The 13,648-nt window shown below is 34.8% G+C and overlaps 1 protein-coding gene across 6 annotated transcripts in view; it reads left to right on the forward strand.

Annotated features, from left to right (window-relative positions):
- Positions 1-13,648, forward strand: part of DOP1A (DOP1 leucine zipper like protein A) — a 107,827-nt gene that overhangs the window by 51,452 nt on the left and 42,727 nt on the right. For 4 of the 6 annotated variants that reach the window (XR_011974395.1, XM_072642693.1, XM_072642696.1 and 1 more), the window contains 4 exons: positions 2,940-3,054; positions 3,427-3,456; positions 3,854-4,087; positions 8,246-8,867. Coding sequence is in view for 5 of the 6 variants with exons in the window: in XM_072642693.1 (XP_072498794.1) it covers positions 2,940-3,054; positions 3,427-3,456; positions 3,854-4,087; positions 8,246-8,867 (1,001 nt within the window). In the remaining variant the exon portion in view is untranslated. The remainder of the gene's footprint in view (positions 1-2,939; positions 3,055-3,426; positions 3,457-3,853; positions 4,088-8,245; positions 8,868-13,648) is intronic. The other 2 variants (XM_072642695.1, XM_072642697.1) reach the window with 1 other exon arrangement.

Genomic DNA, 13,648 nt, shown 5'->3' on the forward strand with positions numbered 1-13,648 from the left:
CTTCCAGTGAAGGTCTGTAGTTTGAGGTCATGAAATTCTCTTTGCAGCTATTGTGCTATTAAGAGAGTTCTAGAGCCTTCTTGAGTTGGCTTTTTTAGGTGCACCTCGGACTCTTAAAGATCCTTTTGCCTAGCAAAGATACAGCATTGATATACATTTACTGGGGCTTCTGTGAAGAGAAATAAAATTCTTGAGTCCATGAGAAAAACCTACTGGCCTGGACTCCAGTACAGATTGACATATGGGAACTGGGAGCAGGTAATTAAGAAACAAGCCTTCGTACTATGATCATCCAGCATCTTAGTGAACTCATTTATCAGCAATCATTTATTTAGTGCATTTATTTATAATTATATATTTACATATATAATTAATTATAAATTAATCATTTATTAAGTGCACTAGCCTAAGTTCTAGGCACCTGGGATGCCAAGACTAAAATGGTAATATTTCTTGCATTCACAAAGCTTACATGATGTTGGGGAAGACAACATATACATATATAAGTAAATATAAAGTATATACCAAGTAAGTAAATAAACAATAATTGTTTGAGGAGGCATCATCACAGCATCACCTGGGGAGAAGTAGTAAAGGCGTCATGTAGGAAGTGGGAGTTGAGGTGAACTTTGAAGGAAACTGGTGGTACAGTGGAAAGAGTACCAGGCCTGGAGTCAGGAAAATCTGAGTTCAAATACAGCCTCAGGCATTTACTAGTGGTGTGACCCCTGGCAAGTCACTTAACCCTGTTTGCCTCAGTTTCTTCATTTGTAAAATGAGCTAGAGAAGGAAATGACAAGCCACTTTATTATCTTTGCTGAGAAAACCCCAAATGGGAAAATGAAATGATGAACGTGACTGCAAAATGACTAAACAACAAGGATTCTAAGAGATATAGGTGAGAAAGAAATGCATTTCAGACATTGGGAGATGCCTGTATTAAAGATGTGGAGATAGTAGATTAAATGTTGTGTGAAAGGAACAAGTAGACTTGCTTGGCTGGACTATAGAGTATGTGAAAAAGAGTAAGGTGGTAATAAGCCTGAACAGATAGGTTGGTGCCCAATTGTAAAAGACTTTTACATGAAAAACATGAGAATTTATTGGAGTTTTAGTAGAAGAAGAATGCTCAGACTTGAACTTTAGGAAAACACAGTGCTTCTTAAACTTTTATGGATTCGTGACCCACAGTTTAAGATTTGCTGAAGGTATCCTCTGTGGAAAAAAGTTTAAGAAGCCCTCATGTAGATTATGAATTTGAGAGGAGAGGAACTTGAAACAAGAACCAGACTGAAGGTTTTTGCAGTTGTACAGGCAGGGGTTTGAATTAGGGTGGTGGTCATTTGAATATAGAGAGGAGGATGAAGAGATGTTATGAAGGTTGATGAATCAACAATATACAACTGAATGTCAGTGTAGAGTGAGGAGTTGAGGATGACTCCAAGTTTGTGAACCTGGGTGACTAGAAAGATGGTGGTTGTGCCCTTGATAAATAGGAAAATTAGAAAGGGAAGTAATTTGGTGTAGAAAGTGTTTGAGATCCCTACAGGGTATTCAAATAGAGATGTCCAGTAGACATTTGGGGATGTGAGACTAGAGCTGAGGGTCAGGGTAGTATGAGACTAGTACTAAAAATGGATAGATGGATGTATTTTTTTTTTGAAGACATGGGTGGATGGATTTTATTATATAAGGTATATATATATATATATATGTATGTGTATGTGTGTATGTATATATATATATGGCAACATTTTAACTCACAGAACTCAATAATGTGTTACTCTGTATCATATTTATGTATGTATATGCCTTAACTACCCACTTAAAAGCTGCTGCTGATGCCTAGCATAGCGTTTTATTTTTAAAAATTATTAGACTGGACTAGTGATGTAGTTGGTATAGGGAACTCCTCTTTCAATACAGATTAGAGCCTGTTCTTCAACTTACGATCTTAGACATTGCTGCTGAGAGTGACTTGCTCAGGGCCCCACAGACAGGATGTGTCAGAGATCACCTTGAAGTCCTGGGTTTGAACATATTAGCCTTGTAATAAATGTTTTTTGATTGGATGAGTCAGAGCATTTGTGATAGTGATCCTTAAACATGATGGAATCGCTCTCATTTACTAAGGTGAAAAACAGTTAAGTATAGTTGTTAGGTACAGAGTTCAATGACAACAAGGCTTCAACCTCAGTGCTGATAATTACTGGCTGTGTCCCTGGGAAGATCACTTGATGCCTCTGAACCTCCATTTCATCTATAAATTGAAGGTGTTATATACTCATTACCTGTGTTAGAGGATTTTTTAATGACAGTACTCTGTAAAATTTAAAAAGCTCTATATACAAGCTATTTTTATTATCATAAATTAAGGTTCCACTCTGATGTCTCATCATTGCATGTAGGTGACCTTGGGTTTGTGAAAGCTATACACTCAGAGAACAAAAACAGGTAGATTCTATCAAACCAGAAACTTTGAGTATAGACCCAGTGATGGATTCTCAGTTATCTGAGAATCAGTCTAACAAAGTTCAGAAAGGCTCCTTGCTAGGTTGGCTAAGGGAAATGGAATTTTTAAATTTAATTTAATTTTTCTTGGGCCATAGCAATTCTTGAAGATAATCTACTGAGTTATAAAGTTAACTGATCTATATCAGCAGATGGAATATCCTACTGACAAAATTATAGATTCCTGAATTACTGTCATTTAAATACTGTGGTTTTGCTTTCTCAAACGGAGTCATAATGGAAAAATAATACATTTTTAAACTAAATTTAATACTAACATAAGAAGAATTAACTTAGACATTCATTTTTCACTGTTACTGGCAGCTTCGGGGATATTATTAAGGTGAACACTTAACTGCTGTTACTGGTGCTGTCAAATATGTTAAACATACTACTGTGGTTAGTAAATTATATATTTGCCTTTGTAGGAGAACGTTGCATGCCAGACTTCAGATTGGACCTGGAGATAGCAGTGAATCATCTGAGCTACAGCTAACCAATTTCTGCCTGCTAGTGGATTTTTTGTTGGATATAGTTTCTTTGGTAAGATTATATGCAATACAAAATACTTAGAAACAGAAATTTCACGTTTATGAGAAAACCTAGTCTACTAGTAATTTATCATTAAAAATGATAGGACTTTATTATCTTCTGGGATAACATTGGTTTTTTTGGGGGGGAGGTTGTGAATGCTTTGTCCTTTTTCTAACTAACATATAACTTATGTCTATACATACACACACACAGCAATGTTATAGCCTTACAATTATGATTGAGTACTAATTCTTCAGTATATGACATTCCAACACATGAATATTCTTTTTAAAATATTTTTTATCAGCCATCTCGATGAAGACTGTTGGAACTTTTTTCTCTTATATTTTCTCTTTTATTCTTTGCTCTCTCATTTCAAAGCCTACTAGAAGTATGAGGGTGCTGTGTCAGGTATGACATTGAACCTATTTTCTCTTTGTTTATGAATTATGAATTCTGTTTATTTTTTTCTTACTATATTTAATTTGAAAAATGCAGTAAATATATCCTAGGTTGACTTATAATATGCCCAACGTATTTTATAATGTTTTCTTAGAATTTGGGACTAGAAATACTCTATTCAAAATTAACATAATTTGTTAATATTCCTGGTTAAAAGCATAATATATTTAAAATATTGTAAATTAAGTAAATTTGCCAGCTTATTTTGGTAAAAAAAACTTTAAATAAATGGATTGCAGAAATCTTAATGATTTAAACTGCACTAAGATCTTGGAAACACCCCAGATAGAAGTTCATTTCATCATTATTCAAATGTTTTTCTCAATTGAATTATCTTTTTTATTAGGAGACTTATATTGAAATACAAACAGAACACTTACCTCAGTTGCTCCTTAGAATGATTTCTGCACTGACAAGCCATCTTCAGACTTTGTATTTATCAGAACTGACAGATTCACTCAGGCTGTGCTCAAAAATTCTTAGCAAGGTCCAGCCTCCTCTGTTATCTGCCAGCACGGGCAGTGTTTTAAGGTTTTCAGGTGGTCAGAACAACTCTGTCAAAGAATGGGAAGACAAAAAGGTAATGTTGGTTTTTCACTTCTCCTTTTAGACATGTGAACATCTCATTTTCTTTAGTTCTATTTCTTTGTGGCAGAGCAAACTGAATGCACTGGGCTCTTTTATATTTATTGTCCAAGTAGTTTATCCTTTATGTTGGAGGAACAACCATAAGGACTTATAAAAGCACACAGTTGTGTACAGCTTTATAACTATTTCCAAAATCAAGACTTTTAAAGTGTCTTCACCACAATGTTGAGACAATTTGATAAATCTTAGTGGAAAGAGCAGTGCAAGGGATTGTTGTATTCTCTGTGTATGAAAGAAAGTGTGACAAAGAAGTACTGAAGGGGTGCTTTATGTAACGTAAGGCTTTCTGTTTAAGGTTCCATAGTGTTTCTTAATGGGTATGGTTAAAGTAAAAAGTCTGCTTTCATGTGGCATGTAAAATTTTTAAAATTTTACTTTGTAATGGTTCATTAAATCTTATTTTTTAATATACTTAGAGTATATCCAAATTATTATCTTCAGTTCTCCTTCTTGGAATTGAACATATGATCCTCTTTAAAGATATGTTTGGCACTTGTGTCATTTGTTTAAATGGAAAATTTTTTTAGTTGATGCAAGTTGGCTAAGTGAAAGCCTGTTCTCTTTCTAGACTATCTTATTTTGTCTTCAAGAACTTGATGTGTTTTTTGTTTGTTTTTAAGCTATATCAATGGATTAGCAGTCTGTTTACCATGAGCAGCTTTTACTTAGTTTTAATAAATATCTTTCAACATAAATTTCCTGAGGCCTAGTTATGATACATTGTATGCTATGATATTATCAAATATGTAAGATTTCACTGGGTTGTTAGCATTTTTAGCCCAAATAATGTACTTTATATTAATATGAAAGGTATTATTTGAAGTCTTAAATTTCTTAATGAGAAAGATTGATATGATTGCAAATTATATTTTATGACAATAATACATTAGTTGTAATTTTTAGTTATTGAAATGAAATTTACTTCTTAAATGATATTACTTGCATGAGTTTAAGTGAAAAATTAAGGTTTTAAAGAAAAAAATTGAATAATTCTTCATTTCTAAAGGTAACCACTTCTATATTTTTGTTTTACTCTGTATACAGGGTGTCCCACAAGTCTTAGTACAGTTTTAATTTTTAATATTTTATTAAAGCTTATTAAGTTATTAAAGATTAAAGCTACACTAAGATTGTTGAGACACTCTATATTGCACATATAGTTACGGACACAGAAATATCAGAAAAAAGTTGACAAGTACAAATTTTAATTTAATGCTTTTGATATTTAAATTTATGCAAGACAACTTCTTTTCCTTTTTTAGTGTTATGGATTGCTTTGGCAGTCTGGCAAAGCCTATGAAATAGGCTTTTGGAATACAGTTATGAAAATATTTTTTAAAACAAGTTCACGGACCCATAGAAAGAACACCTAATCTAAGATCTCATTGATACTTCCTTTAACTGGTACAGATTTCAACTCATCTGTACTTTCTAATCTTGCGCTGTTTTTGTCCATTTCCTCCACAAATCTTCCATAGAGGATTCCTCTAGTTCTTTTAAGATTTCAAGGATTCCTCTTTTTCTTATCTCTTGACCTTACTCCCTAACTATTTTGTTTCCTTTTTCAGTCCAATATTTCTTAATGGTATCTTATATGATACTTCATAGAATCTGGTTTGGGAGGGGCTTCAGAATTCATCTAGTTCCACTCATGCTGTCTTTTGTCTATAACATCTCCAGCAAGTGTTCATGTAAACACTGCTTGTAAACTTTCGGTGAGAGAAGCCTGTTACCCTTACAAGACAACCCATTCAATTTTGATTGCTCAAATTGATGGCATTTTTTTTTTAATATCAAGATTATGTGCTTCTCCCCAATTCCCCAACATAGTTCTTTCTTCTACCCACTGTACTAAGTAGAATAACAAACTTGACAAGCGCAAGAGGAAGTTCTGTAGTAATCATTTCTTTATGATCTGTTTACAAGGAAGACAATATTTTAATAAATGCTTTCTCTAGTCTTTATAATTATTCTTTAAAGTTTGCTGTATTACTTTCAGTCTAGGGACTTGAGTTTGAACCCCATCTCTGTTACTGCCTATGTTACTTTGGACTTGTTACTTAACATTTTTGAGCACCAGTTATGTCATCCACAAATTGAAGTGAATTGGACCATGTGATCTCTAAGGTCTTTTCCAACTCAGAATTTATAGTCTTTCCTTCCCACAGTCTCTGGGCTTCATCTAAGTGACTAAGTTGTTGAATAGCACTGGGGCTGTCCAGCCTCCAAGTTGACGTGGATTCCTCAATGACTCTTCTTTTAGTTCTTGCATTCAACCAGTTCTGAATTCAACTAACTGTATTTTCTTCTTGTCTCTGTCTTGTCCACAAAAATAACAAGGGAGATTTTACCAGATATGTATTCAAATCTGAATGCTTTAAGATTAGCATTCATATTATTTATTGCTCTGATTGATTCTGTCAAAAAAGTGAATGAAGTTAGTCTTGCATGACCTCCTAACAAATCTATGCTGGCTCTTTAGTGACCATTGTTTCCTTTTCTAAATATTACCAAACCCTTTTGTTCACTGACCTACAGTTTGCAGACTATTTTCCATTTTTTTTTGGAAATCAAACCAATATATAGCCTGTCTTGCAAGTATGTCTTTTATTTCTCCACAATCTCAATGGTAACCAAGAACAGCTCAGCAGTCACATTTGCCATGGCTTCTGTACCCTGAGATGATGTTTACCCAGGCTAGGTGATTTGGACTCCTGGAAAATAACTGGTTCTTACACTTTTTGTCTTGGGTTTCAGTTTCCTGTTAAGCCTTTTTTTCCCCCTCTGTGATCCTTCTTAAACCAAAAATCAATTTTCTTGGAAGGGAAAAGTGAACCAGTTGAGCAGGATGCACAAAATTTGAGTAGTTTTACCTTATATCTGTTACACTCTCATCCACCCTAAGCAATAGTCCTTGGTCTTCCTATTGTCTACCAATTTTTTTTTAGTACCTTTATGTTTTCCTTAGTCTTTATTGAAAACTTCAGCTCATTCTGAGCTTTCATTGTTCTGACCTCATTCTTATAGGACTTTGCTGCTATTTTATATTCATGTTTTTAAAAATCTGAACTGATCAGTGAACTGATCAGCCCTATGGAACCAAACCAGGCTTTCTAGATAGTTCCTTTTTTATTTGTGTCCTTGGAGTTTCATTGAGAACTTAATAACTTCCTCTTTAGAATTTTAGGCCATTAAATCCTATGTTTCTTTTAACTTCTGGAGTGGATAGAGCACCAGGCCTGGAGTCAAGTGTGACCTTGGGCAAGTCACTTAATTTCTGTTTGCCTTAGTTTCTTCATCCATAAAATGGAAATAATAGAACCTACTTTCCAGGGTTATTGTGAAGATCAAATGAGATAATATTTCTAAAGCACTTAGCACACAACCCCTGGCACAGAATAGGTGTTATGTAAATGTTAGCTATTATCATTATTACTAATATTTATCTATTATTATTGAAGCACTTAGTGTCTGGCACATAGTAAGTACTGTATTCATACATATATATGTGTGTCTATATACACACATATATATGCATACCTACACACACTATTATTCATTCTCCAATAATTTAGTGTTGGCTATTCATGGTCTCAGTTCCAAACTTCTTTAAATAAAAACCTTCACATAATTAGATATAAAATGTGTTCTTGTCTCATATGGCCCTTAGTCCAGATTCCCACCAATGGCAAGGGCCAAACCCTTTTACTTCTTAGAATTTTCTGTCATGATTAAAGAGAATGTAAGTTTTTAAATAAACACAGTTGGTCTGCCACCAGTCATAATGTAAAAATGAGAAAGATTTCTTGCTTAATATTGCAATGGAAGGAATTTGTCTAAAAATGTTCTTACCAAACACAAAGTAAAACTTAGAATAACTTTCATGAAAGCTTTTTCAAGATGTGAATTGCTCTTTTCATTGAGTACCCTATGAATCCTGAACACTTGGTTCAAAGGAAGTTTTTTTCTTTTGAAAAAAATTACAGTTTATGATGATTAAAGTTATAAATCACATGCTTAAATTTGTTATGATCCTCTTCTGATAAAATAGATGCATTTATCTTGATACCCGTTTTAAAAACTCTCCTAGATTCCAACAGTCTCTCTTGAAAATCCCATTGAAGTATTTGAAGATGGTGAAAATCCACCAAGCAGTCGCTCCTCAGAGAGTGGCTTTACGGAATTTGTGCAGTATCAGGCAGATAAAGCTGATGAGATTGACAGAGAACTGAGGGAGGGACAGGCAACGGCTGCTATTCCAGCTGGTAGCACATCTTCAGAGACGGAAACAGCATCTACGGTGGGATCTGAAGAAACCATTGTACAGCCACCTTCCATAGTCACACAGGGGACGGCACCCCGAAGTGGAAAGACAGCCCAAAAGACTGCAATGCAGTGCTGCTTGGAGTATGTCCAGCAGTTTTTAACCAGACTTATCAACCTCTATATCATTCAGACTAATTCTTTGTCTCAGCCTTCAACAACAGAACTTCGTGTGGATCTCACTCGAGAACAAGGAGAGACCACAAAATGGGACAGGGACTCCCAAGGGGATGTTAAAGGGAAAGACATAAATAAACAAACACCACCAAAAGAATATCTTTCTGCCTTTATTGCTGCCTGTCAGCTATTCCTTGAATGTTCAAGCTTTCCTGTTTACATTGCTGAGGGGAATCATACATCAGAGTTACATTCTGAGAAATCAGATATTGGTAAGTTCATTTAGATTGCCTGTATTTCAGTACTTTCTTGGACATGCTGTTCAAAGTCAATTTTCTCTTTTAAAAATTATCCCCAGATTTTAAAACTAGGACTCTAATTTTGTTTTGCAGATAGTTAATAAAAAGATCTGTACTGTTATAGTTTGGATAACTTTTTGGAAACAAGATATCTACTGTAATTATGAGGGGAAATTGGTATTATGGTAGATGTGATTTTCATGTCTTTGGCAATTTATGCTTGCAGGTGAGTAGAAACAGAGAAGGGGAAAAACTCCCAAATTCTTCTAGTTGTGGTTTTAAAATAGTGCAATATTTATATCCATTGGATCAATTTATGTTGATAATAAAGTAAGAAATTGGTTCCATTGTATTTCAAAAGTGTATACTTGTGTACATTTTTTAAAACATTTGGCTCCTTTTAATTAAAATTTTTGTATACTTAAAAATTAAGTTTGGATCATCTCCTGAAATCATTATCATTAATTTTAGAGCATAAGGAGATCAGGTTTGGTTCAAGGGTTTATTACAGCTATTAGTTATTCCCCCAAAGTACAGCTATGTCTATTTAGTTGTGTATTGTCATCATTCATTTAATTGGTCTCTTTAGTATATGTAAAATGACTGATTATGAACAATAGACAATAGAAGGATTTTTCCTTCTATATTTTTTGTCTAAAATTGTATGATTATAAAACACTAGTGTCCAGCAAATCATGTTATAACTCTAACACCATGAATAAATAAGCTAAAAGTTACTAATATGTAATTAAATTTTAAAATTCTTACTATTATGATGCATCTTAAATTCAGGAAGTTCAGAATTATACCTTCTGCATAATCTTAAGTGCAGAATGTGAATACTAAATTATGGTTTACAAATGTAATTAATAATTTATCTTTAAATTTCTTGTATTTTGAAGAAATATAAAACTGTGTAAGTGACATTTAATAGAATGTAAACTATTGGTTTATACAAACTAACACCAATATCTTGTATTTTTCTGAAAAAAATATAATTTCAAGCTCAAGATGCTTGTGAATTTGATGTTTTTACTTTGGGGAAAAGTCTTTATCTCTGTTAGAGCTTTTTAATGTAGATTGGAAATCAGGAAGCAAAATACCTTGGTTCTCATCTTATTCTCCATCATTTGTGGTAGCCACTGTGAGTGGTTTGCACAGCAATGCAACAGACTGCTTTGTACTGCTTCAGGTGAGGGATAAGAAGCAAGAACGCAGAAAAGAATAACTGTTTTTAAATTAAAATCAGGGAAAGAAAACAGAGCAACATAAGAACACAGTGAAAATCAGATGTTTAATGAGCTAAATATAGGATTAAAAATTTTGTGATTAGAATTTTTTCAATGAGGCTTTCCATGCTTTTCTGTCTAACTTGCTTTATTAATTAGAATATTCATGTGGTTGATTTTAAACCTCCCACATCTTCCCCTCTGTACAGTAATAAAAATTTAAGATCTGCAATACTTTTCTACTACACTTCTTTATTTTTCATTTACTCTTTAAGTTTGAGTAATAACTTAATCAGATATATCTCAAACCAACCCCTGGTAATTCAGTTTTTACCATTAAAAGGCCTCTTCTTAGGGTTATTTATATAATTTAAAACCAATGTTGAATGATTGTTTAGATGTGTGTACAAAGAAATGTAAACTATCACTTTCTATAAGGTGAATACTATGCATTTCTTAAATGGAACCTATAATGCCACAAGGTATGCTATGTAACCAGTCAACTAAGAGACTGGAAGCATGGGTTTTTCTTTTAGGTTTCAAGCCACAGTTACTACTTCCTTATTATTGCCTCCACGTTCTGTGTTCCCTGTGGGGTAAAAAAGACCACAGAATTTTCGCCAAACAGAGATCTTTCTCCTGATTCTTGTTAACAGTACACCAAGCTTCTAGATTAAAGGGAATTTTACCCTCAAGCACTAGAAGTAAAATTAACAACATACCGGGATAATACATTAAACTAAACAAAAAAATGTGTAATCAATGCTGACTCTACCTGTTTACTCCACTTGAGTAAGTTCCTTCACTTTCACAGTTTCCTTTATAAAGTGAAAAGATTGAACTTGACTTCTAAGGTTGCTTTCTGATATTATATCCTGTGCTTCAGGGTTTAGCAGTCAATAGTGTCACCAAGTTTTACTGCTCAGTCCTGGTCATATATGACCTATAGGACATGTACCATTAATTCACCTTAGTTTCCTTCCTTTCTAACATTCTTCGTAATATGAACCTCGATATTAATTTTATTTCCATGACCATTGGCTACTTGGAGCCTCCATTTGCAGCTTTTCAGAATTTACTGTTCCAGCTTTCATTGTGTCTTACTTTTAAAGATTGGTGTTAAGCAAAGGTTTCCATTTTTTTTACTGCCTACCAGCGTGGTCATCTTAGAACCCTTCACTTTCTTTCTACTGGCAAAGGTCTAGGAAAGCTTAGTGTCTCCCTCTCTTCACCATCCAACTCCCAGGAGAAAACAGTTCTTATCTGCTGTTTCAAACCTACCTCTCCCCCGGTTTTAGATATTGTTGCCTCTCCTACCCCATCCTCTTGACTCCACATTCAACTTTATTCCCACTGTATCATCCTAGAGATTTCTCCATTGGAAGCTACTTGTCTTCTTGCTTCTCCTGTCCCACTGTTGTGGCTGATTTTCTGAAGCTGATTCTTCTACAAGGCAGATCTGTTAACCAGTTCAGCTTTTGATAGAATAATCCTATACTTGTATAATTGATTTTTTGAAGCTAAGTACAGGACTATATATATATGTTCTTATTAAATTTAATCTTTAATCTTCCTGTCAAGATTTTTCTGGATCCTGATTTTGTGAGCTTATCTGTTATCCATCCCTTCCAGTTTCATTTCATCCAAAACCTATATTTTCATTCAAGTCATTCATAAAATGTTGAACAGAGTAGACTTATAGGAGAGTAATATTGTTTACTACTATAGACAAATATATAAATTCCAGTTTTTGGAAAACATTCACTCAAAGAGTGTTGCATGTACCCAATAATAATAACCACCATATTTTTCACTTTGTTCATGTTCTTTATCTTTTCCACAAGAATATCACAAGTCTTTCTCAAATGCCTTGATTTTTAGAGATCCTATGTCTGCAGCTCCTAATCTACTATCTATCTTAAACTTGGAGAAGAATTTATGATTTCAAGGTCATGTCTTTTATGCCTTAGTAGACTCTTTTCACAAGATAAGGTATAGCAGAAAAAAAAATTAGTCACCTGGTGGCCAATCCTCCATTGATGAGTTGCTCCAAAATTACCCCTAAGTTGGTCCCCAGAGAACAGGCATGCAATTCATTTTGAGCCTTTCCATCTTGGTAGAGCTTTCAAGATCTGGCATTCATTCTAGGGTTATAGTCTTCAAGAATCTGATGACTATGCCATGATGAGACATTTTCAAAACAAAACTCTACCTTTCTCCAGTAACCCATTCTTGTTCCAAATTTGCTAATTAAGGATATTAGCTTTCCTCAAGGCACCTACATTTACAAGCTCAGTGTTGTCTTTGTCTCCTCAGTAGCCTCACACTTCCTTTCTATTGCTAAGCCTCGAAATTTGCATCTGCCCCTGTCTCTTCATTTACTGAGCTACTACCCTATTTAAAGCCCTTAGCACCTCTCACTTGGACTTTTGTCCTAGTCTCCTTGCCTGCTCCCCACTTTAGCTCACGCTCCAAATTGCCTCAAAGTGATCTTCTTAAAGAGCTGGTCTCACCTTTTCAGCTCACCCTTTCGTTGCTGTTCGGTCATTTTTCAGTCATGTCCATCTCTTTGTGATCCCTTTGGAGTATTCTTAGCAAAGACACTAGAGTGCTTTGCCATTTTCTTCTCCAGGTCAGATTTGAACTTAAGAACAGGAGTCTTCTTGACTCCAGGTCTGGCACTGTATCCACTGTGCTACCTAGGTGCCCTCAACAAACCATACTTTAAACAATAAACTTCAGTCATTCCCTGTTACCTCTAGGATTAAGTAGCGATTCTTTTTGCCATTTAAAGCTCTGTGTTACCTAATCAGAAGCTAGCTCTCCAGATTTATTTTGCATCCTCCCTCTGTGTACCATGGTCCTCATACGAGATACTCTTTTCTCTCATCCTTGTGTTGTTGTGCTGGTTGTCCCCCCATGCCTGAATGTATTCCTCCTTCCCATCACCCTCTCAGGATCTCTTGTTTCCTTCCAGACGGCTCAAATGTTACCTTGTGTGAGTCCTATAGATAGATGCTAGTGCCTTCTCCCCACCCAGGGGACCAGAAACAACTACAGAATGGAAATACGGTTTAGGGAGAAGGCAGAGGGGATGAGGCAGGGTTGCTCCCCAGCAATAAGATTAGGAGAAGGGTTTACAGGGGAGAGCTGAGGATTTATTTCTTTTGGCCTAGAGTGATAAACTAAATCTACATCCAACACCAGGCCCCCTTAGGGTTTTGGTAGTGGTGGTGAAACCGCCATGTAGCAGCTGTTTGCACACACGTGCTTTATAAATGCTTTATGATGTAGTAATTGGGAATCTTAGAAATATGTATCAGTGTTGTACAAATGCGGCATCATTTGATCATCATAATAACCCTATTAGACAAGCTGCTATTAACTCTGTTTATGAAGGAGGAAATGGTCTCAGAGATGTTATATAATTTCTTCAGATTCAGTTTGTAAATGTCTTTAGGCAGGATTTTAATCCAGGCCTTCCTGACTACGAGTCCAGTGTCCTATCCACTCTGTAAAATGTTA

This window comes from Notamacropus eugenii, chromosome 2 (genome assembly GCF_028372415.1).
Source record: "Notamacropus eugenii isolate mMacEug1 chromosome 2, mMacEug1.pri_v2, whole genome shotgun sequence".
In the NCBI taxonomy this organism is placed as follows: Eukaryota; Metazoa; Chordata; class Mammalia; order Diprotodontia; family Macropodidae; genus Notamacropus; species Notamacropus eugenii.